Below are 26,957 nucleotides of genomic sequence, written 5' to 3'. Positions count from 1 at the left end.
TGAAACCTCCAACATTGCCAGGGAGCTTCTTGTTCCCCCCCAAATGGTTGATATAGGCCACAGTCGTGATATTACCTGACTGAAATCTGATAAACCTGACCTCCGCTAGCTGAGGCCAAGCCTGAAGAGCATTGAATATCGCTTAGTTCCAGAATGTTTATCGGAAGGAGAGCTTCCTCCTGAGACCATGAGCCCTGAGCCTTCAGGGAGTTCCAGACTGCGCCCCAGCCCAGAAGGCTGGCATCTGTCGTCACTATAGTCCATTCTGGCCTGCGGAAGCTCATTCCCCTGGACAGATGGACCCGAGATAGCCACCAGAGAAGAGAATCCCTGGTATCCTGATCCAGATTTAGCAGTGGGGTCTGAGATGTAGGCACGCAAACTGAACTATGTCCATTGCCGCTACCATTAAGCCGATTACTTCCATACACTGAGCCACTGACAGCTGAGAAGTGGAATAAAGAGCACGGCAGGAAGTTAGAAGCTTTGACAACCTGACTTCTGTCAGAAAAATCTTCATTTCTACTGAATCTATCAGAGTTCCTAGGAAGGAAACTCTTGTGAGAGGGGATAGAGAACTCTTTTCTTCGTTCACCTTCTAGCCGTGAAACCTCAGGAATGCCAGAACAATGTCCGTATGGGACTTGGCGATATGAAAAGTCGACGCCTGTATCAGAATGTCGTCTAGGTAAGGAGCCACCGCTATGCCTCGTGGCCTTAGAACTGCCAATAGGGACCCTAGAACCTTCGTAAAGGGAAGAGCCACAAACTGGTAATGCCTGTCTAGGAAGGCAAACCTGAGAAACCGATGATGATCTCTGTGTATTGGAATGTGGAGATAAGCATCCTTTAGATCCATGGTAGTCATATATTGAACCTCCTGGATCATAGGTAGGATGGTTCGAATAGTCTCCATCTTGAAGGATGGGACCCTGAGAAATTTGTTTAGGATCTTGAGATCCAAGTTTGGTCTGAAAGTTCCCTCTTTTTTGGGAACTATGAACAGATTTGAATAGAATCCCTGCCCCTGTTCCTCCCTTGAAACTGGGTGGATCACTCCCATGACCAGAAGGTCTTGAACACAACGTAAGAATGCCTCTCTCTTTATCTGGTTTGCAGATAATTGTGAGAGATGAAATCTCCCCTTTGGAGACGAGGCTTTGAAATCCAGAAGATATCCCTGGGAACAATCTCCAGAGCCCAGGGATCCTGGACGTCTCTAGCCCAAGCCTGGGCGAAGAGAGAAAGTCTGCCCCCAACTAGATCCGGTCCCGGATCGGGGGCTACTCCTTCATGCTGTCTTAGAGGCAGCAGCAGGTTTTTTGGCCTGCTTTCCCTTGTTCCAAGCCTGATTAGGTCTCCAGACTGGTTTGGACTGGGCAAAATTTCCGTCTTGTTTTGCAGCAGAGGAAGTTGAAGCTGCGCCACTCTTGAAGTTTCGAAATGAACGAAAATTGGTCTGTTTGGTCCTTGATTTGTTGGACCTATCCTGGGGAAGGGCGTGGCCTTTTCCTCAAGTAATATCAGAAATGATCTCCTTCAATCCAGGCCTGAATAGCATCTGCCCTTTGAAGGGGATGTTAAGAAGCTTAGACTTTGAAGTAACATCAGCTGACCAGGATTTAAGCCATAGCGCCCTACGCGCCTGAATGGCAAAACCTGAATTCTTAGCCGTTAGCTTTGTTAAATGAAAAACGGCGTCAGAAATAAATGAATTGGCTAACTTAAGAGCTTTAAGCCTGTCTAGGATATCATCCAACGGGGTCTCCACCTGTAGAGCCTCTTCAAGAGACTCGAACCAGAAAGCCGCTGCAGCAGTGACTGGGGCAATGCATGCAAGAGGCTGGAGAATAAAACCTTGTTGTATAAAGATTTTCTTAAGGAAACCCTCCATTTTTTTATCCATTGGATCTAGGAAAGCACAACTGTCCTTGACAGGAATAGTTGTAAGTTTAGCTAGGGTAGAGACTGCTCCCTCCACCTTAGGGACCGTCTGCCACGAGTCCCGTGTAGCAGCATCTATGGGAAACATCTTTTTAAAGGCAGGAGGGGGAGAGAACGGTACACCTGGTCTATCCCATTCCTTCGTAATAATTTTTATTAGTGTTGTTATGAGTGTAACTGTACTTTGTTATGTATTTTTGATGTTTGTGCAACATTTTAGTTTCACAAAACAGTTAACCAGAGCTCTGAAGTTGCGGTAATCATTCTAGCATAAATCGCAAATACGCTCAAGCGATCGCTTTTACTTTCAAATCGTAAAACCAGCAGTAAGCCTGATGAGCGCAAACACGCAATAAACCCATTATCGCTCGGGTGCAAACGTTTACGGTCCACTTGTAATCTGGCCCATAATTGTCAAAACAACAGATTAGCAGGTATTGATTCTTAGTTAAAGGGACAGTAAATTCAAAATTATAAACATTCATTAAAAACGCTATAGAAAGAGCATGCAATTTTAAATATGTTTCCAAATTTACTTTTATTATCAAATTTGCTTCATTCTCTTGGTATACTTTGCTGAAGGCACAACAATCCACTACTAGGAACTAGCTCAACACATTTGGCAAGCCAATGACATGAGGCATATATGTGCAGTCACCAATCAACAGCTAGCTCACAGTAGTGCATTGCTGTTCATGAGAATACTTAAGTATGCTTTAAAGGGAATAAAAATACCAAGAGAACAAAGCAAATTACATAATAGAAGTAAATTGAAAATGTGTTTAAAATTCCATGCTCTGTCCGAATCACAAAAGTTTAATTTTATCTGTACTGTACCGTTAAAGGAACACTCAAGTCAAAATTAAACTTTCTTGATTAAAGGGACAGTCAACTCCAAAATGTTTATTGTTAAAAAAGATAATCTTTTTATTACCCATTCCCAAGTTTTGCACAACCAACATGGTTATATTAATATACTTTTAACCTCTGTGATTACCTTGTATCTAATCATCTTTTGACAGCCCCCTAATCACATGGATAATTTATTATCTATTGACTTTTACTCAATTAGTGCAGTGTCATCCACAACCCACGGGCATGAGCACAATGTTATCTATATTGCCCACATGAACTAGCAGTCTCCTGTTGTGAAAATCTAATAAAAAAGCATGTGATAAAAGTCTTTCTGTGGTAGCTTAGAAACAAGCAGAAATTTAGAGATTTATAAAGTATATTAGAGAAGTTATAAAGTATAATAATATATCAATAATGTAATAAAAACTTGGTTTTGAGAAATGCAGATAAAGGTGGCGCCATTGTTCTCATGAGTTCTTACCTTACAGAGGCCAACAGGCAACTAGCAAACATCTATCTATTGTAAACTGCCCTCAGATCCAACAAATATCTTCAAAAGTGATCTTGGGGATCTGTTGGAGGATGGTCTGGCTTTGGGAATATTACAAAGAAAAGATATTGAACTTTTAATACCAAAGTCCCCAGTCATACCAATCTTCCACCATGTCCCCAAGATCCATAAGGACGTTCTTTCTCCCCCGGGTAGGCCCATTGTTTCAGGCATAGGCTCCCTTTTGGAGCCTGTGTCTGAATGGTTAGATTCCATCCTTCAGCCACTTGTAGTGAACTTATACAGTTAACTTAGGGACTCTGGTCATCTACTGGACAATTTAAAAGGCATTAAATGGAAGGACAACTTCAACTGGGTAGTTATCGATATTGAATCATTGTATTCATGTATTCCTCACAATCAGGGAGTCAGAGCAATAAAATGGTTCATGGATAGAGACACTACATTTAAACAAGAAGAGAAAATCTTCATTTGTGATTGTTTGGAGTTCCTACTAACCAACAATTATTTTATTTTTGATAAAGAATTTTATCTTCAACTTTGTGGAACGGCAATGGGGGCAAAATTCGCCCCCTCATATGCCAATTTATATGTGGGTTGGTGGGAACTCCAATATATTTACTCTCATCAAAATCCATTTATACATGATATCATTTTTTATAATAGATTTATCGATGACATGATTTTTGTAATTGAAAGCAGGGAACAAGAAGGTTTCTCACTTGCCTGCTTTTTGGAATATTTAAATACTAACACCAGCCTATTAAAATTTACTGGAGAATTCAATCTCTCCACAGTTAACTTTTTGAACTTGACATTGGAAGGAGTGGCAGTTGATGGCTCAATTATATCAAGCACGTATAGAAAACCTACTGCGGGCAATACCATTTTACATGCCCGATCAGCCCATCCGCCGCACCTTCTCAAATCAATTCCAAAAAGCCAATTTTTAAGACTCAGGCGAAACACCAACAGTGATGAGATCTATTCTAATCAATCAAATTATTTAAAAAAGAGACTGTTAGCCAGAGGATATGACTGAGTCTCCTGGAAAAAGCACAACTAGATACCAAAGTAGAGAGTATCCCTAAACCAAAAAGATCGAACAAAACATTTTCAGAAAATTCTAGTGTTTAGTACCCCTTTCTCTAATCAATATAGTGAAGTGGTAAACATCTTAAAGAAACACACTCCACTTCTTAAAAATGATCCCTTAATATCTAATTCATTGATTGACTTCAAATTTGTCTCAAGAAAGCCGGAAACATTAGGTTCTAAATTAGCTCCCAGCATGATACAAACAACTAATCCGTCTTCCTCAACATGGCTACACAGTGGCAGAAGAGGCAATTTCAAATGTTATAATTTCAATTGTAAAGCCTGTAAATCTGTCATTATTGGCAATCATTTTTATTCCAATAGCACATTGAAATCATTTGAAATAAATTTCTATGCCACATGCAGAACCAAATGGGTAGTATATGTCCTAAACTGCAATCTTTGCCAACAACAGTATGTAGGTCAAACCTCCCGTGAATTCCGAGATAGAGTTAGGGAGCATCTGAGAGATGTTGAGAATTTTAATAAAAACTCAGCGGTTGCTAAACACTTCAATGGCTTGCACCTAACTGGTGTTCCCAGCTTTGGAGCACAGATCATTGAGGTAGTACACAAACCCACCAGAGGGGGAGACAGACATAAACTACTCACAAAAAGAGAGCTATTCTGGATTCTAAAGTTAGAAACTAGACACCCTAAGGGTATTAATCTAGAATGGGATATCTCTTACTTCATAGATTAACATATAAAATATCTTCTTTTATTTTTCTGAAACACACTAATTTAGACACATGTTCAATAAAATGCACTTAGATATGCCAGTCTTTTCTTTCTCATAGACCACTGACCTTTTTATTGCAAACGGCATATTTTCTAATCATCTTTCTAACCATTCTTTTACTATTCTCTAATCTCACCATATATATTGTTAACAACACTATTTTCGAAACATTATTTAAACTTTCATACTGATTGACCAAACACTATACACATATTGTCTTTACATTGCCATAAAGCTCTGATGTTTAAAAGTAATATATTTACATATCGTCCTAGGTTTAATTGTTAGCTCTGGATTTGTTTAATATATTGTAATACATTGTAATCTAGGCATTCTATATATATATTGTTTAGGCAATCCTTTAGTTACATTGACTAATTAACATACTCTTCGTGTATAATGTGTCTTCTATTTTGCAAGCCTGTAACTATGCATACAAGGATTTTTTGTACCTACAGTTTTATTACCTATATTGTTTTTTTAATACATTTTTTCTTGTGCTGTGGGTGTTCTTTTGGGGGCGGCGTCCAATGATACCTATCATACGTCAGTGATTGGTCAGTCGCCCCTTTAAGTATACCACAGACACCTCTAGCACCTATTCCTATGACTAAGCGCCACTAGGGGGCGCGAAACGCGTCAGATTTGCTGTCCTTGCTCACCTGCATTGAGATGCAGTTTTTTACTTTTACTGCAATAAAGATTTACTAAGGATTTTACTTGCCCCCGAGTGCTCAGATCATTGCTTCTTTTATAATCTTTTTATTACCCATTCCCAAGTTTTGCACAACCAACATGGTTATATTAATATACTTTTAACCTCTGTGATTACCTTGTATCTAATCATCTTTTGACAGCCCCCTGATCACATGGATAATTTATTATCTATTGACTTTTAGTCAATTAGTGCAGTGTCATCCACAACCCACGGGCATGAGCACAATGTTATCTATATTGCCCACATGAACTGGCAGTCTCCTGTTGTGAAAATCTAATAAAAAAAGCATGTGATAAAAGTCTTTCTGTGGTAGCTTAGAAACAAGCAGAAATTTAGAGATTTATAAAGTATATTAGAGAAGTTATAAAGTATAATAATATATCAATGTTGGTTGTGCAAAGCTGGGGAATGGGTAGTAAAGGCGTTATCCATCTTTTTAAACAATAATTTTGGTGTTGACTGTCCCTTTAAGAAAGAGCATGCAATTTTAAACAACTTTCCAATTTGCTTCCTTTAACAAAATGTGCTCAGTATTTTTATATTTACACTTTTTGAGTCAACAGCTCCTACTGAGCATGTGCAAGAAATCACAGAATATACGTATATGCATTTGTGATTGGATAATGACTGTCACATGATACAGTGGAAATAGACATAACTATGACATTTTTCAGAAAACAATTTACTACTAATTTGAAGTTCAGACTAAGCGTTATTGCATTGTCTTTTTATCATGCATCTGTTGACTGGTTATTTAAGGAAAGTGCTATTCTTTATTTATGACTGATTAATCAAATTAAGATAAATAATGATGTAGTATTGGAAATAAAGAAAGTTAACAAGAAAAAATAGGGCATTGTTGCATTGCCATTAATGAATTAAGAATGAGATCACAGTCTAGGTATATACTCCCATCTACCTTTATTGTCAGCAAGGAACAGACTGCTCCAGATGCTGGCCTGGTTCTGTTTGCACAAGATTAGAATCTTCCGAGAGAGGAGAAAATAACCTTCTGTTACTTGATCTCAGTTTTACTAAAGCAACTTGATCCCTCACATGAGAATCTAAAACCACTGAGGTCTCTATTACAGACATCTGCAAACTTTATAGCTTGAAAATCTGATTTCAGTCTGTTCATATAGAATAATGATAAATATAGACTTTTTCACTCAGATATTACCTGTGCATTTCAGTAACGCCAGAAGAAGTTGATTCTTCCCATCTGTAAAACAGCAGTGAAATGAGATAAGGTCTATTCAACATCACATACTTGTGAATAAAAACATTAGTTGAACTAAGTAAGTCATTTTAGAATATAAAAAATAGAATGTAAAAACATTATTTTGTTGCCTGTGTTAAAGCAGAATAATTTTTTTTTTTTTAAATGCCAATAGGGAGTTAGTATGAAAATTATTCACGTATAGTTTTACGATATATTTATATAAATGTCATGTAATTAGTTATTTTATCCCATTTTAAATTGTAAAACAATGTCAAATGAATGTAATTTACTAATATTGCAACAGGTAGTAGGCTGCTTTTCAGCATCTATGGCCTGTATGGATATACGTGTGTACGTACATACGTGCATGCAGGTGTGTGTTATACAGGGATATGAAACAGTGCTTCTTATTAAAAAAAATTGTAAAATCAAAGTGAACATTAAAAGAAACAGATTGCATTAAAATACAGCAAACAGCTTAGTTGTTTTCTTGCTAAATTCTCAGTGTAACCACAGCCTGCAGCTAGATAAGAGAGCTACCATTTAATAATATTATGTTTTACGGTCACATGTTTTTTGCAGCAGAAGTCGACTACTAAGCATGGGCCATAAACTGACTGCAGCTATTTTATGGTGTCTCCTAGCAACACTTCAATGGAAAATCTGCTCCTTTGTCCTCCCGTAGAGACCACAGCCCCTTGTGGGGCAGTGGCAGGAAGTAATGGACCCTTCACAATTGAAGCTACAAAAAAGAATAAAAAGTAAAATCCTTTTGAAAATGATGAATAATACATATTTCTATGATTTCTATTAAAAGGATACTAAACACACATTTTTTTTCTTCCATAATTCAGATAGAGCATGCAATTTTAAGCTACTTTCTAATTTACTCACATTATCATTTTTTTTATTCTCTTGCTATCTTTATTTGAAAAAGCAGGAATGTAAGCTTAGGTATCGGCCCATTTTTTGTTCAGAACCCTGGGTAGAGCTTGCTGATTGGTGGGTACATTTAACCACCACTCAAGCAAGCACTACCCAGGTGCTGAACCACAAATGGACTGGCTCCTCAGCTTACATTCCTGCTTTTCAAATAAAGATAGCAAGAGAACAAAGAAAATTGATAATAGGAGTAAATTAGAAAGTTGCTTAAAATTACATGCTCTATCTGAATTATGGAAGAAATAAAATGGGTTTAGTATCCATTTAAGTATAGCTCACTGCTTCTTCTTTTTTTTAAACAATAAAACTGATTGATTTACATCCCCTTAAATATCTGGTTATATTTATTTATAGAGTGATGATTAGAAATTAATTTGGGTCTGTTTTTTAAAGATCTGTTTAATACATTATAACTAATTGGACATAAAAGAGCAATAATAAAAAAGTTCTAATGTGCATTTTTTAGTTCTCTATTGTTTGCAAAGGAGTTAAACACGTTAAGAAGAACGATGAGTCTAGAATTGATGGTACCGCCCCCACAGAGCCCTGATCTCAACATCATCAAAGAGACAGAAGCAACTGAGGCTGCTTAAATCCACAGAACTGTGGGATGTTTGGAACAACCTAGTGGCTTAGTTACATAAAAACTTTGCGCAAGTGAACCTAGAAGAATTCATACTGTTTTGAAGGCAAAGGGTGGTCATACCAAATATTAAATTGATTTAGATTGTTATTCTGTTTACTCACTTTGCATTTAGTTAATAGATAAAAAAAATAAACTATTAACATTTCTATTTTTGAAAGCATTTTTACTATACAGCAATTTTTCACACCTGCCTAAAACTTTTATACAGTACTCTATATAACATTAGCAGGTCTGCTTTACATGCAGGCTCAGTCCATTTTATGGGCATGAGCAACAACAGCTATTTCAAATACAAAAATAAACATGACAGAACAATTTCCCATACTCTGAATAAGGTATAGAAAAGTAATTAGGAACACATTAAGGGTAAATAAATGTTATATTGTAGTGTCCCTTTAAGCAGTGCCATTTTTATAGGCAGATATATCTGCCAGTAGTGATAAAACAAACGCATTTACTTATCTATGCACCGCAATGCCAAAGTAAAGTCGCTCAATACAAACCTTCAACATATTTCTGTATACTCTCCACCAGGGTTTTTATAGAATTAGGCAGATTCCAGGGATCTTCTCGTATACTAATCTGAATCATGCTCCTGCACTTAATTGTCCATTCCTCTTTCTTTTGAAATTCTATATAAAAATAAAAAAATTATGCTAAAAACATCCATCTTACACTGCCTTATATAATATTATTCTGCTCCTTAAACTGCAGATTTGTTACATAGGGTCAAATCCACAGAGTAAGAAATGGAAAGATATTCTTATGGGGAAAATGCTCTTAATATCAGTTTAAAGGTGAATGTTGCCCACATGCTGAGTTATTTGTACCACATGAACATCTAGATGTAAAAAATGAAGATATTTTACATCAAAACTTCCTCAATACCCAAATCCCATTGTAAAGGGGTTTCAAAGGGACAGTAATTACCTTGAAATGTGTATATATAATGTTTAGTTATGCATAGTGAAACATTTTTGCAATATAATTTCATGATTTATTGTGTACTCTTTTTTTATGTAATGAAAATTGAGCAATTTTCTCATTCCCAAAACTTAAACTGCATCCTGTTGAATGATCAAGGATAACTCTGCTACATACATGTTCCTAATTGGTTTTAACAGAAAACAACTGCAAAACAATGCACTCAATGCTAACATTTTAATCAGGACTAGCCATATTGCCTGTGAACTAAAGCCCAGATTGGGTCCTCCAAATGATGGCAAATGGTGGGTGGAATTTGGCTATTGATAAATAACTGCAGTAAAAAGGATGTTAAAATGTTTTAAAAACATTAAGACTTGGCTGATATATTTTTCTATATCAACACAGCAGAAATGTCTTGTAATTACATGGGGTTTACTGTCCCTTTAAGTATCCAATTCGGATGCTAGTCCCCAGACTTGCAACGGATCATTCATTATTTATGTACCAGTATGAAGTGTCACATATTGTGTATCACATTGCTCATGTAAACAGCACTATACAATCTAGTGGTGCTTTTCAAATAAATTGTAATAATAAAAATGCTTGAAGAGTTTAAACCTTTTTACTTTTAATAAAGATTTTAGAAATCAAAAAGGCTCATGCAAAATAAAACCGATTCTTAGTACACAGTGGTGCATTTATGATGTTATATTCCTATTAAAGGGCCATTATAGTGGAAAAAGGACATGCTCTTAATTTGTTAAAGCAAGTCATTTTAAGGCTAGCGACCCTGCAACTCTATGTGTTTAAGGCCCACAAAGGGGTTAAACACATAGTAGAAATATCCCTCAGGACCCAAGGCACACATTTGCGTCATGTGACTAGCACTTCTGATTGGATCAGCAGCAGTTTCCCCTCAGAACCAGCAGTGCTGAGCAGGTCCTGAGAAGTACTTCTTTGTGGGGGTTAAACACATAGAGGTTCAGAGTCGCTGGTCTAACAAACTAGAGCACGTCATTTTTACTATATTAGCCTTTAAACACAAAGCCCCTCATGTTTACACTGCGCAGGCTGTGGTCCCGGCACTGTACCTTGCAAGCTGTGGTCCATTGGAAAATGCTTTGTTTCCTCGAAGGCTTTAGACATTATGTTTCCTTTGAGAAGTGCAATAATTGAATCCACCTGCACAAAGCAACACAGAAAATGTTATATTGTGTTTCTATAATATAAGCATATACAAACAGAGAGAAAAAAAACAAAAAGGGTTTATTTGATATAATTACAACCATGCTTTTAAGTCAAATTATTTGTGCAAGAAATATTATTGTTAAAGGGACATCACCAGAATTATAAAGTGATCTATAAAGATGCAGCTTATTGTAAATCTTCAACTGCAAACCGACTTCATCATCAACCGCTGTCTATGCTGACAGATGATCACAAAGTGTGGTTTGTCACAAGGGAAAACATAATTTATGTAAGAACTTACCTGATAAATTCATTTCTTTCATATTAGCAAGAGTCCATGAGCTAGTGACGTATGGGATATACATTCCTACCAGGAGGGGCAAAGTTTCCCAAACTTCAAAACGCCTATAAATACACCCCTCACCACACCCACAAATCAGTTTAACGCATAGCCAAGAAGTGGGGTGATAAGAAAAAAGTGCGAAAGCATAAAAAATAAGGAATTGGAATAATTGTGCTTTATACAAAAAAATTATAACCACCACAAAAAAGGGTGGGCCTCATGGACTCTTGCTAATATGAAAGAAATTAATTTATCAGGTAAGTTGTTACATAAATTATGTTTTCTTTCATGTAATTAGCAAGAGTCCATGAGCTAGTGACGTATGGGATAATGACTACCCAAGATGTGGATCTTCCACGCAAGAGTCACTAGAGAGGGAGGGATAAAATAAAGACAGCCAATTCCGCTGAAAATAATCCACACCCAAAATAAAGTTTAAATCTTATAATGAAAAAAACTGAAAATATAAGCAGAAGAATCAAACTGAAACAGCTGCCTGAAGTACTTTTCTACCAAAAACTGCTTCAGAAGAAGAAAACACATCAAAATGGTAGAATTTAGTAAAAGTATGCAAAGAAGACCAAGTTGCTGCTTTGCAAATCTGATCAACCGAAGCTTCATTCCTAAACGCCCAGGAAGTAGAAACTGACCTAGTAGAATGAGCTGTAATCCTTTGAGGCGGAGTTTTACCCGACTCAACATAAGCATGGTGAATTAAAGATTTCAACCAAGATGCCAAAGAAATGGCAGAGGCCTTCTGACCTTTCCTAGAACCGGAAAAGATAACAAATAGACTAGAAGTCTTTCGGAAAGACTTGGTAGCTTCAACATAATATTTCAAAGCTCTAACTACATCCAAAGAATGCAATGATCTCTCCTTAGAATTCTTAGGATTAGGACATAATGAAGGAACCACAATTTCTCTACTAATGTAGTTAGAATTCACAACCTTAGGTAAAAATTCAAAAGAAGTTCGCAACACCGCCTTATCCTGATGAAAAATCAGAAAAGGAGACTCACAAGAAAGAGCAGATAATTCAGAAACTCTTCTAGCAAAAGAGATGGCCAAAAGAAACAAAAACTTTCCAAGAAAGTAATTTAATGTCCAATGAATGCATAGGTTCAAACGGAGGAGCTTGAAGAGCCCCCAGAACCAAATTCAAACTCCAAGGAGGAGAAAATTGACTTAATGACAGGTTTTATACGAACCAAAGCTTGTACAAAACAATGAATATCAGGAAGATTAGCAATCTTTCTGTGAAAAAGAACAGAAAGAGCAGAGATTTGTCCTTTCAAGGAACTTGCAGACAAACCTTTATCCAAACCATCCTGAAGAAACTGTAAAATTCTCGGAATTCTAAAAGAATGCCAGGAAAAATGATGAGATAAACACCAAGAAATGTAAGTCTTCCAGACTCTATAATATATCTTCCTAGATACAGATTTACGAGCCTGTAACATAGTATTAATCACAGAGTCAGAGAAACCTCTTTGACTAAGAATCAAGCGTTCAATCTCCATACCTTTAAATTTAAGGATTTGAGATCCTGATGGAAAAAAGGACCTTGCGACAGAAGGTCTGGTCTTAACTGAAGAGTCCACGGTTGGCAAGAGGCCATCCGGACAAGATCCGCATACCAAAACCTGTGAGGACATGCTGGAGCCACCAGCAGAACAAACGAGCATTCCTTCAGAATCTTGGAGATTACTCTTGGAAGAAGAACTAGAGGCGGAAAGATATAGGCAGGATGATACTTCCAAGGAAGTGACAATGCATCCACTGCTTCCGCTTGAGGATCCTTGGATCTGGACAGATACCTGGGAAGTTTCTTGTTTAGATGAGAGGCCATCAGATCTATTTCTGGAAGTCCCCACATTTGAACAATCTGAAGAAATACCTCTGGGTGAAGAGACCATTCGCCCGGATGTAACGTTTGGCGACTGAGATAATCCGCTTCCCAAATGTCTATACCTGGGATATGAACCGCAGAAACTAGACAGGAGCTGGATTCCGCCCAAACCAGTATTCGAGATACTTCTTTCATAGCCAGAGGACTGAGAGTCCCTCCTTGATGATTGATGTATGCCACAGTTGTGACATTGTCTGTCTGAAAACAAATGAACGATTCTCTCTTTAGAAGAGGCCAAGACTGAAGAGCTCTGAAGATTGCACGGAGTTCCAAAATATTGATTGGTAATCTCACCTCCTGAGATTCCCAAACCCCTTGTGCTGTCAGAGACCCCCAAACAGCTCCCCAACCTGTCAGACTTGCATCTGTTGAGATCACAGTCTAGGTTGGAAGAACAAAAGAAGCCCCCTGAACTAAACGATGGTGGTCTGTCCACCACATCAGAGAGTGTCGAACAATCGGTTTTAAAGATATTAATTGAGATATCTTTGTATAATCCCTGCACCACTGGTTCAGCATACAGAGCTGAAGAGGTCGCATGTGAAAACGAGCAAAGGGGATCGCGTCCAATGCAGCAGTCATAAGACCTAGAATTTCCATGCATAAGGCTACCGAAGGGAAAGATTGGGACTGAAGGTTTCGATAAGCTGAAACCAAATTCAGACGCCTCTTGTCCATCAGAGACAGAATCAAGAACACTGAATCTATCAGGAAACCTAAAAAGGTTACCCTTGTCTGAGGAATCAAACGAACCTTTTGGTAAATTGATCCTCCAACCATGATCTTGAAGAAACAACACTTATAAAAGACTGGAAAGGTTCTTTCTAGTGAAAATGAGCAAAGGGAATTGAATCCAATGCTGTGGCCATAAGACCTAAAACTTCTATGCATATATAGCAACTGAAGGAAATAATAGAGACTAAATGTACCGATAGACGGAACCCAATAACATTATCCCTTGTCTGATAGAGACAAGGACAGTGACACAAACTATCTGGAAACCTAAAAAAGGTGACCCTTGTGTGAAGAATCAAGAGCTTTTGAAAAGAAGATCCTCTAACTATGTCCTGAAGAGTAAGTGAATCATATGAGATTCTGTATCCTCAGAAAAAAATCTGAATGAAAACAGAAAAATGAAAATATGCATTTATTGTATCTAATGAAAACAAATAATGCTATCAATGAACATAAAAAGGCAAAACAGTTTGAATAAAACTCCAAAACCCGGTTCCTCAAAAGGAACTGGAAGAAATATCCCAGAATATTCCAGGTCTGGGCAGCGCTTGAACCCCATGGTTGCCCAGCCATGCTTCAACAGTACCCAAAATATATAGGACAGAAACACAGTTAAAGAAAGTGTTAGCCTTACTGGAATAAATTCAAAGATATTTGGACAAAATAAATTTCAAAGAAGCCTTAACCTGCCCTTACCAGCCAAGCTGGAATACGGCACGTACATCGCAAAATTAGGGAGCTGATTTCGAACTCCAATTATAGACATGTTACTTGGGAAAGAACTCAGGAATTTGTTCCTTAATAAGAACAACCAAACCAGTATAAGCTTAAAGTTTTAGTCTTAGAACTCAACCTTGAAGCCCAAAGTAACAGTTAAGAATTGAATCCAATTATAAAACAAATAATTGATTATCTTAGAACAAAAGACATATTGATTTTTTTTTTTTTTTTTTAAATCACAAAATTCTTCTAGCTAAAAAAGCTAAAGACATAGATTAACCCTCATTTGCGAAAATATTCAATAAAATGAAGACACAAATGAAATTATTAGCATGACAGTCCAGTTTAAAGGACCAGCCAAAACAGTGGACTTGCATAATCAATAAATGCAAAACAACAAGACAAATGCAACAGCACCTAGTCTAGTAAATGTTGTCCCTTTAACAATGCTAAAATAAATCATAATCTGATACTTGATCTTAAAGTAAACAGGGAAAATGAAGCAATTGCAATATCAAAATAAATCACAGGATGAAAAAAAGTACCTGAAACTAAATAATTTTCCATAAATAAGATACAACTATCTAAAGGAAAATAAATACTATTTTGCTATAGAAACAATAGCATAATTAGTAGAATTAGAGATAGCCCCAATAAATTGGAGAACCCTCCAAATTGAGTTTAACTGCTGGCAAAGAATATAGTTTTAAACCTTTGAAGAAGGAATAAAAGAAAATTCTCAACCTATTCCATTCTCTAGTATAGGGAAATGGAAAGAAAACCTCTGAAAACACAGAAGAAATAAATAGGCAGAAATAATGTCAGCTAGTCTTAAAGAACTAGTTACATTAATATCCAAAATAATCAACACCTTTTCAACAAAAAACAAATGTACTTTAATAATAGAAAAATAATAAAAAAGTAGATTTGTTAGTGTCAATATCTTGATGAAGAAAATTTCTGAAAGAGAAAAAAACATCATCAGAGAAGGATAATCAGTATGTTGTTGGTCATTTGAAACTTCAATAAAAAAGAAGTGAAAAAAAGACCTAAAAATTTTATTAGAAGGCACGAATTCAGACAAAGCCTTTAACATAGAATCAGAAAAATATTTCTTATAAGTCTTCTAAATATTTTTTGTAAGAAAAGAAAATATATAAAGCATAAATACTAATGGATTCCGCATGTAAAAGTATAAAATAATAACTTATTACAAACCATAGCTAAAGATAAACATTTATAACATTTAAAATAAATGAACTTAGCTTTGGTAGAACTGAAACTCAGTTAAGCGTTTTTCCAGAAGTGGCTTCTGATTCAGAGTCCATCTGAGACATCTTGCAATATGCAATAGAAAAAACAACATATAAAGCAAAATTGATCAAATTCCTTAAATGACAGTTTCAGGAATGGGAAAAAAATGCCAATGAACAAGCTTCTAGCAACCAGAAGCAATAAATAATGAGACTTAAATATTGTGGAGACAACAATGACGCTCAAATTTTTTAGCGCCAAAAAAGCCGCCCACATTATTTGGCGCCAAAAATGGCGCCACATCCAGTAACGCCGACATTTTTTGGCGCAAAAACGTCCAAAAAATGATGCAACTTCCGGCGACACATATGACGCCGGAAATGACAAGAAAATTTTTGCGCCAAGAAAGTCCGCGCCAAGAATGACGCAATAAAATGAAGCATTTTCAGCCCCCGCGAGCCTAACAGCCCACAGGAAAAAAAGTCAAATTTTAAGGTAAGAAAAAATTGATTATTCATATGCATCATCCCAAATATGAAACTGACTGTCTGAAAATAAGGAACGTTGAACATCCTGAATCAAGGCAAATAAATGTTTAAACACATATATTTAGAACTTTATATAAAAGTGCCCAACCATAGCTTAGAGTGTCACAGAAAATAAGACTTACTTACCCCAGGACACTCATCTACATGTAGTAGAAAGCCAAACCAGTACTGAAACGAGAATCAGTAGAGGTAATGGTATATATAAGAGTATATTGTCGATCTGAAAAGGGAGGTAAGAGATGAATCTCTACGACCGATAACAGAGAACCTATGAAATAGACCCCGTAGAAGGAGATCATTGAATTCAAATAGGCAATACTCTCTACACATCCCTCTGACATTCACTGCACGCTGAGAGGAAAACCGGGCTCCAACCTGCTGCGGAGCGCATATCAACGTAGAATCTAGCACAAACTTACTTCACCACCTCCACAGGAGGCAAAGTTTGTAAAACTGATTTGTGGGTGTGGTGAGGGGTGTATTTATAGGCATTTTGAGGTTTGGGAAACTTTGCCCCTCCTGGTAGGAATGTATATCCCATACGTCACTAGCTCATGGACTCTTGCTAATTACATGAAAGAAAAACAGAATTTATGCTTACCTGATAAATTACTTTCTCCAACGGTGTGTCCGGTCCACGGCTTCATCCTTACTTGTGGGATATTCTCTTCCCCAACAGGAAATGGCAAAGAGCCCAGCAAAGCTGGTCACATGATCCCTCCTAGGCTCCGCCTACCCCAGTCATTCGACCGTTGTACAGGAGGAAATACGCATAGGAGAAACCATATGATACCGTGGTGACTGTAGTTAGAGAAAATAATTCATCAGACCTGATTAAAAAAACCAGGGCGGGCCGTGGACCGGACACACCGTTGGAGAAAGTAATTTATCAGGTAAGCATAAATTCTGTTTTCTCCAACATAGGTGTGTCCGGTCCACGGCGTCATCCTTACTTGTGGGAACCAATACCAAAGCTTTAGGACACGGATGAAGGGAGGGAGCAAATCAGGTCACCTAAATGGAAGGCACCACGGCTTGCAAAACCTTTCTCCCAAAAATAGCCTCTGAAGAAGCAAAAGTATCAAATTTGTAAAATTTGGCAAAAGTGTGCAGTGAAGACCAAGTCGCTGCCTTACATATCTGGTCAACAGAAGCCTCGTTCTTGAAGGCCCATGTGGAAGCCACAGCCCTAGTGGAGTGAGCTGTGATTCTTTCAGGAGGCTGCCGTCCGGCAGTCTCATAAGCCAATCGGATAATGCTTTTAAGCCAAAAAGAAAGAGAGGTAGAAGTTGCTTTTTGACCTCTCCTTTTACCAGAATAAACAACAAACAAAGAAGATGTTTGTCTGAAATCTTTAGTAGCCTCTAAATAGAATTTTAGAGCACGGACTACGTCCAAATTGTGTAACAAACGTTCCTTCTTTGAAGCTGGATTCGGACACAAAGAAGGTACAACTATCTCCTGGTTAATATTTTTGTTGGAAACAACTTTCGGAAGAAAACCAGGCTTAGTACGCAAAATCACCTTATCTGCATGGAACACCAGATAGGGCGGAGAACACTGCAGAGCAGATAACTCTGAAACTCTTCTAGCAGAAGAAATTGCAACCAAAAACAAAACCTTCCAAGATAATAACTTAATATCTACGGAATGTAAGGGTTCAAACGGAACCCCTTGAAGAACTGAAAGAACTAGATTTAGACTCCAGGGAGGAGTCAAAGGTCTGTAAACAGGCTTGATTCTAACCAGAGCCTGAACAAACGCTTGAACGTCTGGCACAGCTGCCAGCCTTTTGTGAAGTAAAACAGATAAAGCAGAGATCTGTCCCTTCAGAGAACTTGCAGATAATCCTTTCTCCAAAAAACTCTTAGCCATCTCCGTGGAGATGTTGCCTGTGCAACGGCAAAGAGAATGACTGGGGTAGGCGGAGCCTAGGAGGGATCATGTGACCAGCTTTGCTGGGCTCTTTGCCATTTCCTGTTGGGGAAGAGAATATCCCACAAGTAAGGATGACGCCGTGGACCGGACACACCTATGTTGGAGAAAGGGAATGCTAATTGTCCTTGTAAGTGCACAAAACACTTATCACAGCAACTTGGAGAAAAATGAAGTTGAGTTAACTTATTTCATTGGATGCAAAATTATAATAAAATGAATGTTCAATATTAAAGAAATAGATAGAAAAACATTTTGATTTAAACTTCGCCTTAATAAAAACTTCCCTAAGACAGAGATACAACATAATAACTCCACACAACATCACATACCACACACAAAAAGAAATCCCACTGGACACTCCCCACTGGCACATTCACAAGCAGAGAAGAAAACCTAATCCTGGCTAGAAAAAGCAAATGCCATATAATATGAACATCCAGGAAAGGAACTTGATTAGATCTCTAAAAAAAACAATAAGGACATCACAATAAAGCTAGCGGACAAGGGCGGCTCTACAGTTATCATGAACACTACATTAAGGAGACAAAAGGAGGCAGCTGTCTAACACAGTCCGCTACACCAAAAACTACACGAATATACACCAGATCACACACCAAAAAACAAACTCATACACATCCAGACCCTGATACCAGATGGCCCCAAAATAGGCACATTCTACATGCTCAATATCTGGAATTAAAACACTAATGGAGAACATCTCTAGCTGGGTAGACATATTCTGAAACATCTGGTAAAAAAACACAGCCAGTTTCATTCAAGACACCAAAGACCTGCTCAATAAGCTGGCTAACATAGGTATACTACCAGAAGGTACCATCTTGGCAACAATGGATGATGAAGCACTTTATACCAATATCCCTTACCAAGATGGCATAGCAGCACGCTAGGAACGCCACCAAAATTGACCTACCCGCAGTGTGTGTCACACAACTGATCAAATTCATGCTCGTGCATAGCTATTTTACTTTTGGGGAGGATATTTACCTCCAAAAGATGGGACAGCTATGGGAACAAGAATAGCTCCCCAGTATACTAACCTAATATAACAAACCTGCCTGAGGTTTTCCATCTGCAACATAGAACCCAAGGCATACTTCCGATACATTGATGACAATCTAATAATATGGACAGCAGGTGAGCAACAGTTAATTCACTTCCACAAAAGATTCAAAGGGACAGGATACACCAATTTTCATTTTACTGCATGTAATATACACTATTATAAAGAATAATGTGCACAGATACTGATCTAAAAATCCACTATAAAACCTTTCAAAAACGTATTTAGAAGCTCCCAATTTAGCACTGTTGATGAGGCCAGGCTAGGACACCCCCTGAAAGGGGCTGAGAGCAGAACCCTTCCCCCCCACCCACACACACACGCATGCATATAAAAAGACCCTTTATACAAACAGAAGCAGTCTAAAGTCTGGATACATCAGTATACATCTAAAACTTTGGGGCTTGGTTAAAAGTATGAAAATCAGCACGATATTTTAAAATAAGCAAAAATATAAATTTTCTTCAAAAAACACCCACAGATGGGCTATAGAAATGGATCATCTACAAAACATTTATGCAAATAAATATTTAGTGTACAATGCCCCTGTAATGAATTCCATCACACTATCAAACTCTCACTAAACCACTCCATCACACATCAGTTTTCTGAACACCATCATTTACATTAAGAACAGTACCATACATACTTCCATTTATCACAACCTCACAGGCTGTCCCTCATATCTAAAATATGACAGCTTCCATCCAAAACACACAAAGCTCACCATCATTACAGCCAAACCATAAGACCCAACCGTATCTGTTTAAACAAAGCTGACAGGGATTCACATAAAAAAATCGCTTAAAATGTATTCAGGAACCAAAACTAACATCCAATTATAATAGAAAACCAAGATCACAGAGCCACCAAAGAACCCAGAAACAAACTCTTGCAATAAAGGCCAAAACTGGAGAATAACAGGGCACCTCTTGTCATAACCTATAACCCACAATTAGATATTTTAAAAATAATTGCCAGAGACTTAACATCCAACTCTCCAGAAGGACAGACAAAAATAAATATTCCCAGACCCACCCCTCCTGTCATACAGGCAACCCCTAAACCTTAACAAATATTAATCAAAAGCCAACTAGGATACCCTACAAAAAAAAAGTCACATTTCCCTACAACCAAAAGCGATGCAAAACTTGCCCTCATATCCTAACAGAGACAATCCCACTACCCAACGAACATCCATGGCTGTTTTACTTGCTACTCATCGAATGTGGTTTACCTCTTTACATGTAACAAATGCAAAAATGGGGACACTACAGGACAACTCAGGAAGAGAATGAATCTCCACTGCTTCACAATCACCAACAAGCTAACGGATACAGGTAAACAGACCAAATCACAACTTCTAGGAATTTAAAATATCTTTACTGATAGGGAACTTCAGGTCATGAAAGGAGAGAAGGATTTGGGAATACAAATTGATAAGCCTGTTTGATTCTTTCAATTCAGGGTGGAACCGGACCATTGGCTTTATGAACTCATATTTGATAAGGACATGGCAAATCTAATTCCTTGATATTAAAACAGTCACTCAACTATTTAATCATACAGATGTCTGGTATAATATCCTTAACGCAGTGGAGCAGACACTTCACACATAAGTTACAACATGATCCTCCGCTCTGTTTACCACTTTGTTATGTATATCTAAGTAATCATGCCCAGGAATTACAAACATCCATGTGAAACCTTTCCCAAAGCTCTGGGTTTACAACTACAACAAAATGTCCATGATTCACATATGTCATTTTTAAAATATACATACCTTCGCCTGTATACTGTATATAAATATGACTGAGCTTCATTTGTACATCAGATGACTGAAGAGGGGACGTCAGTGTCCTGAAAGCTTGCAATTGTACCCACTATTAGTTAGCTATTAAAGGTAGCACCTGTACATCACTTGAGTTATTTTCTTACAAAAGTAATTTTAATCTGGTTTACACCCATCTGGAAGTGCATATATGAAACATGCTTCTAAACTTGAAGGACTGTGTTGACTCACATACACCCCCAAATAGTCCAAGGATCTGTGTGCTTCTCAGTGCAGAACTTAGAAGACATGGACTGTCCCAGCTCTTACTTCATATGTGTAAACACAACGGACTCCCTTGCCTTGCTGTATTCTGTACTGACAGCCTCTTAAACCAACCAGGGATGACGTATAAAAAAAGAAATACAACACTTTGGTCTTTGACAAAATGCCCCAATTACTTAGGGGTTAAATCAGTGCTTTCCACACTGTGTGTCGTGACACATTAGTGTGTAGGCAGCAGTTTGTAGATGTGTTCCTGCTTCAGCACAATTTTTTTTTTTATTTAATTTTTTTTTTGGTTTACGACTTTACACCTGCCTGCTACGCATATCACATAGTTGACACGTGATTGATACCTAGTGGGTCACAGATCATCTTAACCTATTGGCGCAGCTCAGTGGGAACTGAAACTATTGCCATTGGCGGCTATGGCGGCACATTGGCTCCTGACTGCACGTGTAGTCTCCTCAATCGGCTCGTGACTGCATGTGTAGTCAGTGAGTGGGACAGCAGTGTGTTTGCAGCATAGGCAGTAGTCAGTTGGACTCATAGAGCTCTGAGGGCGGCAGCTTAAACGCTGAGCTGAAGTCAGAAGTCAAAGTGTTTTGGGATTTTTTGCAGCTAGCTCCCAGTAGTGCATTGCTGCTCCTGCTCTTAATATATGGATAGGAAGTGGAAGTTTAAAAATGTGAGTGTCTAATATTCCACCAAATATTCAGAAACTGTGTTCATCCCATTAACCTCATACATCCCATTTAAATAGTAAGTAGCTATTGGTGATATTAAACTTTTTTTTAATTCTTGCACATACTTACATACTGTTACTTGTAAATACATTTCGTTATTATATAATTTATGTTTGTGTCCGAATCTCTTAAAACAAGTTAGTTTAACCTCATGTTTGCTAGAACAACTGAATTACTGTGTTGCGAAATGGTGTAGGTCTAAAAAGTGTGTCACCAACATAAAAAGTTTGGAAAGCTCTGGGTTAAATATTTAAATTCCAAGTTCCAATATTAGATGCCCAGCAACTTTCAGTTGCATAGACAAACAGTGTCTAAGAACATGTTGTGTGAGCTTCCAAACTTTTGTTAATTTTATGCTACAGGAGTTCCAGTATGAGTTTTAAGGCAGCTGACTTCACACTTCATGTTTGTGGAAGGCTTTATAAACAAATATCTTAAAGATTACAGATAATTTAAAAAAACTACAACAACATACACAAAGGATTAGCCTTTTAGAATCCTTAGGGATCCTGGTTGTAGGTTAAGACAATAACGCTACACAATTTCCTTCTAGCATAGTGGTAACTGGACACAAAGAAAATTTTGGTTTAGAAACACCATCATAATTTAACCCCATCTTATAGAGCGAACATTAACTTAAGCTCTGCACATGGTTGTGGAGCATCAAAACTTTTTAAAATTGAAGCAATGCTTACAGTTTATGTTTGGAACAGTACTGAGATCCCAAGAATTAAAAACTACCTCACTATGCAACCAGGTAGCCATTTGAGACATCTTATGGTTCAGGAAATATAACAAAAATGGCGCAGATGTAACAATTTTAATATGCTCTACTACCTGAGTGATTGCCTAACAATGGTGAAATGTATAGTTATTAAAGGCAAAAAAAGGTGAAGGGAATATTTTGTTTACCTGGTTAAAGAGATGTTCAAGGCAGCCATGAAGTTTATCCTGTTTATCTGATGGAATTCTCATGTCACACGGAAGCTCATCTCCTACAAACAAACAAAAATGGAGACATTGTAGAAATGTCCTTGTTGTTTTGTTTGTTACACTGGTTTCATCCTAACATTGACTAAACTGAAGAAGGGCATCTAGGTGTTAAAAGAAAAACAAATCCCCAGACATCAAAGCAGAAGACCGCATAACCAAACCTAGGGGTGTCTCACACTTATGAGCAACATACAGGCCAATGTACACAAAACTCTTTATTAAAACAAATATACATTTACCAATTAAACAGTATATACATATTAGAAGTTGTGACATTTTTCAGGTAGCAAATACAACCCCATGTCTTCTTGGAGTAGGTAGAAATTTAAAAAAATCTTTATATATCCCCCTTCCTCCCGGGTTTCAGTTCAACTTGTCTAGATTGGCTTGTAAGCTTTTGGAAAATAAAAGTTCACAACTATAGGAAGATTGGCCCTTGCATATAAACTAGGAGATTATACAAACCCTAATGATCTAAAGCTCTTTGCTCTGGTGAGATTATCTAAGTGGTCTCGTCAGTACTGTGAGGTCTCGCAATGAGTTTTAAAAAAGCAGCTTTTAGCTTGAGAGCTGCTATCCCACTATAGGGTTCTGGATGTATAGGAGAGACACATTATTATTATTATTATTATCGGTTATTTGTAGAGCGCCAACAGATTCTGCAGCGCTATAAACATAGGCGGAATACAAGGAAACATTTATAGGGATCAGACGGGTAGAGGGCCCTGCCAAGAGTCGTACTGTTTTAGTCAGCTCTAAAGAAGGTGATCTACAAACAGCATGGCTCTTAGGCTTACATGTTATTTCAAGGGGATAGCAATGGAAGAGAGGAAACTGTATAAAGAAAGGTTAGTGTAGGTTGTATGCATCCCTGAACAGTAGAATCTGAGATATAGGGGGGGCAGTGCAGTTGAGGGCTTTGTATGTCAGAGTGAGAATTTTGTGTTTAATACTGGAGGTAAAAGGAAGCCAGTGAAGGGATTGGCAGAGAGGTGCAGCAGATAAAGAGTGACGTGTAAGGAAGATGAGCCTGGCAGAGGCATTCATTATGGATTGTAAAGGAGCTAGGCGGCAGCTGGGGAGAGCAGAGAGGACAGAGTTGCAGTAATCAAGGCGGGAAAGGATGAGAGAGTGGATTACAATCTTAGTTGTGTCTTGTGTAAGGAAATGTCTACTTTTAGAGCTGTTTTTAAGGTGAAAGCGGCAGGATTTAGCCAAGGACTGAATGTGAGGAGTGAAAGAAAAATCTGAGTCAAGTGTGACCTCAAGACATCGGGCATGCGGGGAAAGGGTAATGATGGAGTTGTCGACAGAGAGATTGGGGGTGGTGACACATACATTTCAATATAACTTTAAGAAGATTTTGTGTGATTTGTCTCAGGCCCACAGTGTCCAGATTGCTCATTATATGGAAGCACTATGAATGAGTGAAGAAAATGATTTCTTAATAAATATAAATCATGCTAATTCTCCTGATACTGTGACTGTGATGACACAGACTTCAGGTAGTAGTGTAGGACTACAGCTACCAATTTGAAGGATAGGGTGAGACTAAAAAAAGAACTCTCACAACTCTAAGGGCCTGAGGATCCAAAGCACTCTGTTCTGGTGACTTGTCAGTACTGTGAGGTCACTCAAAACATTTTAGAAAGGTAAAATGTATATTGAGAACTGTTATCTTGCTATATAGTGTTATGGATGTGAAGGAGAGACAGTGTATTGCACAATGTAATGCTCAGAAAAGCCCCCTATAGATTTTGCATGATCTCTCTCCATGCTGGTGAGTTTTTAATCATTAGGCCCTAAGTCATAAAAGCTGCCTCTAAAGATAAAAATACTTTGAACTCAAAACAGTGAAAGAAGTATGAGCCATTACTCACATATTATATAGGAAAAGGACGAATGACATATGTATTCCTCTGAATCAATAGCAACAATACAAGAAAAATAAACTTTAAATTGCCTCTCTGCTGTTAATTTAGCCAAGCTAATAAATCAAGCCAAAGTCATATGAATTAATACTGCCTATTAAATATGCATAATAAATATCAGAAATTAAGCACTGCAGTGCAAAAACCCTACACATAAGACTAATGTATCAAAAGCAGGGGAAAGAAAGATCAGAATGTTAAAAATGTTAAGAAACAACTGCCACACCTTAACCTTTACAGTGCTGGCCCTGAAGCAGGAAATGAAAAAATCATAGTGGTTTTAAAGAAAAAAAAAAAAAAAAAACGTTATGCACGCGCATTGCTCAGAAAAGAAATATAATATTATAAAGAAAGAAAAAGATCATATCAACCAAATAGAAAAACAGTAAATTTAGGCAAACACTGAATCTTAAGGCCGAAGCTGAAAATAAGGAACATTAAAACATATTTGCAGAATCCTCTCCTTATGAAGGTTGTTGTAGGCCTCAATGCTACAGATCATTTAGCAGGTGCAGATCCTTAAAGGGACACTGAACTCAATGTTTTTCTTTTTTCATGATTCAGATAGAGCATGCAATTTTTAGCAACTTTCTAATTTACTTATTATCAATTTTTCTTCGTTCTCTTGCTATCTTTATTTGAAAAAGAAGGCATCTAAGCTAAGAAACCAGCAAATTGTTGGTTCAGACCATGGACAGCACTTGTTTATTGGTGCTGTCCAATCAGCAAGGACAACCCAGGTTGTTCACAAAAAATGGTCTGGCATCTAAACTTACATTCTTGCTTTTCAAATAAACAAACCAAGAGAATGAAGAAAATTTGATAATAGGAGTAAATTAGAAAGTTGCTTAAAATTGCATGCTCTATCTGAATCCCAAAAGAAAAAAATTGGGTTCAGTGTCCCTTAAAGTAAATTTATATCTGTTGATTCTGCATAGTCCTCTAAATGTAAATACAACAGAATAGAGAATAGATGGGGACCTAACTTTCTGACAAACAGCAGTCCTCAGGCAGCTGATAATATTGCAACCAATCAAGGTGCTGCCCCGAGACCCCCCAGGACATTTTACTTCCTATGTTTTTCAGGTTTAACCTATAATGCACTTGGCACCACCAGCTTCTTCTGTTCTCCGATTAGACAACATTAAATCTAGTAGTTAATTTTTAATCCTCCATATGTATTATTGTACAAATATAATACTGCAGTTACTCATATTAAAACTTTTTTGTTTTTGTTTTGTATGATTTAGTGCTTAGGCTACATAGAAATATAAGCAGGAGATTATCCTGCAGGAGAGCTTCTTTATATTTTATAAAATTTACTAAATTAAGTAACTGGGCACTTCTGCATTGGTTATGTCCTTTTTTGCTTGATTGTGATACATAAATAGAGTGTGTCCAGTATTCAATGGACAGTCCAGTATTTTATCAAGTTGTCCAGTAACATGTCTAGTTTTTCAAGTCTCCTGAGTGTCAGCTAAATGTAAAAAGTCTTCTACGACTCTGTGCATTATGGCCCTCAAAAAAGTGACACTCTGCAGGCACTAATCTGTGTGTTCTATGGGTTCGATTTACCAAAGCCCTACGGCTGCAAGTTCTCACAAGAACTTGCTCGCCGTAATTTATCAAGTAGCGGTCACCAGACCGCCGCTTCCTTAAACTTTTTTCGCCACCTCTAAGGTGGCGAAATTCAATCTCCGCGGTCGAGTCAGACCGAGGAGATTGACAGCTCCTGCCCGCACGTGATTGGCTGTGAGCGGGCAGGGGGCGGGATTGCACACGAGCGCAAAAACATAATTTATGTAAGAACTTACCTGATAAATTCATTTCTTTCATATTAGCAAGAGTCCATGAGCTAGTGACGTATGGGATATACATTCCTACCAGGAGGGGCAAAGTTTCCCAAACCTCA

At 37.6% G+C, this 26,957-nt stretch overlaps 1 protein-coding gene across 1 annotated transcript in view; it reads right to left on the bottom strand.

The window, feature by feature from the left end:
- Window positions 1–26,957, bottom strand: part of PREX1 (phosphatidylinositol-3,4,5-trisphosphate dependent Rac exchange factor 1) — a 631,853-nt gene that overhangs the window by 57,961 nt on the left and 546,935 nt on the right. Inside the window, exons 28-31 of the mRNA XM_053690087.1 lie at window positions 23,034–23,116; window positions 10,697–10,787; window positions 9,182–9,310; window positions 7,049–7,090 (exon numbers count right to left, since the gene is read on the bottom strand). Coding sequence (XP_053546062.1) covers window positions 7,049–7,090; window positions 9,182–9,310; window positions 10,697–10,787; window positions 23,034–23,116 — 345 coding nt within the window. The remainder of the gene's footprint in view (window positions 1–7,048; window positions 7,091–9,181; window positions 9,311–10,696; window positions 10,788–23,033; window positions 23,117–26,957) is intronic.

Source organism: Bombina bombina, chromosome 1 (assembly GCF_027579735.1).
Source record: "Bombina bombina isolate aBomBom1 chromosome 1, aBomBom1.pri, whole genome shotgun sequence".
Taxonomy (NCBI): domain Eukaryota; kingdom Metazoa; phylum Chordata; class Amphibia; order Anura; family Bombinatoridae; genus Bombina; species Bombina bombina.
Note: the sequence above shows the minus strand (reverse complement) of the source record. Positions and strands in the feature narration are given on the sequence as shown.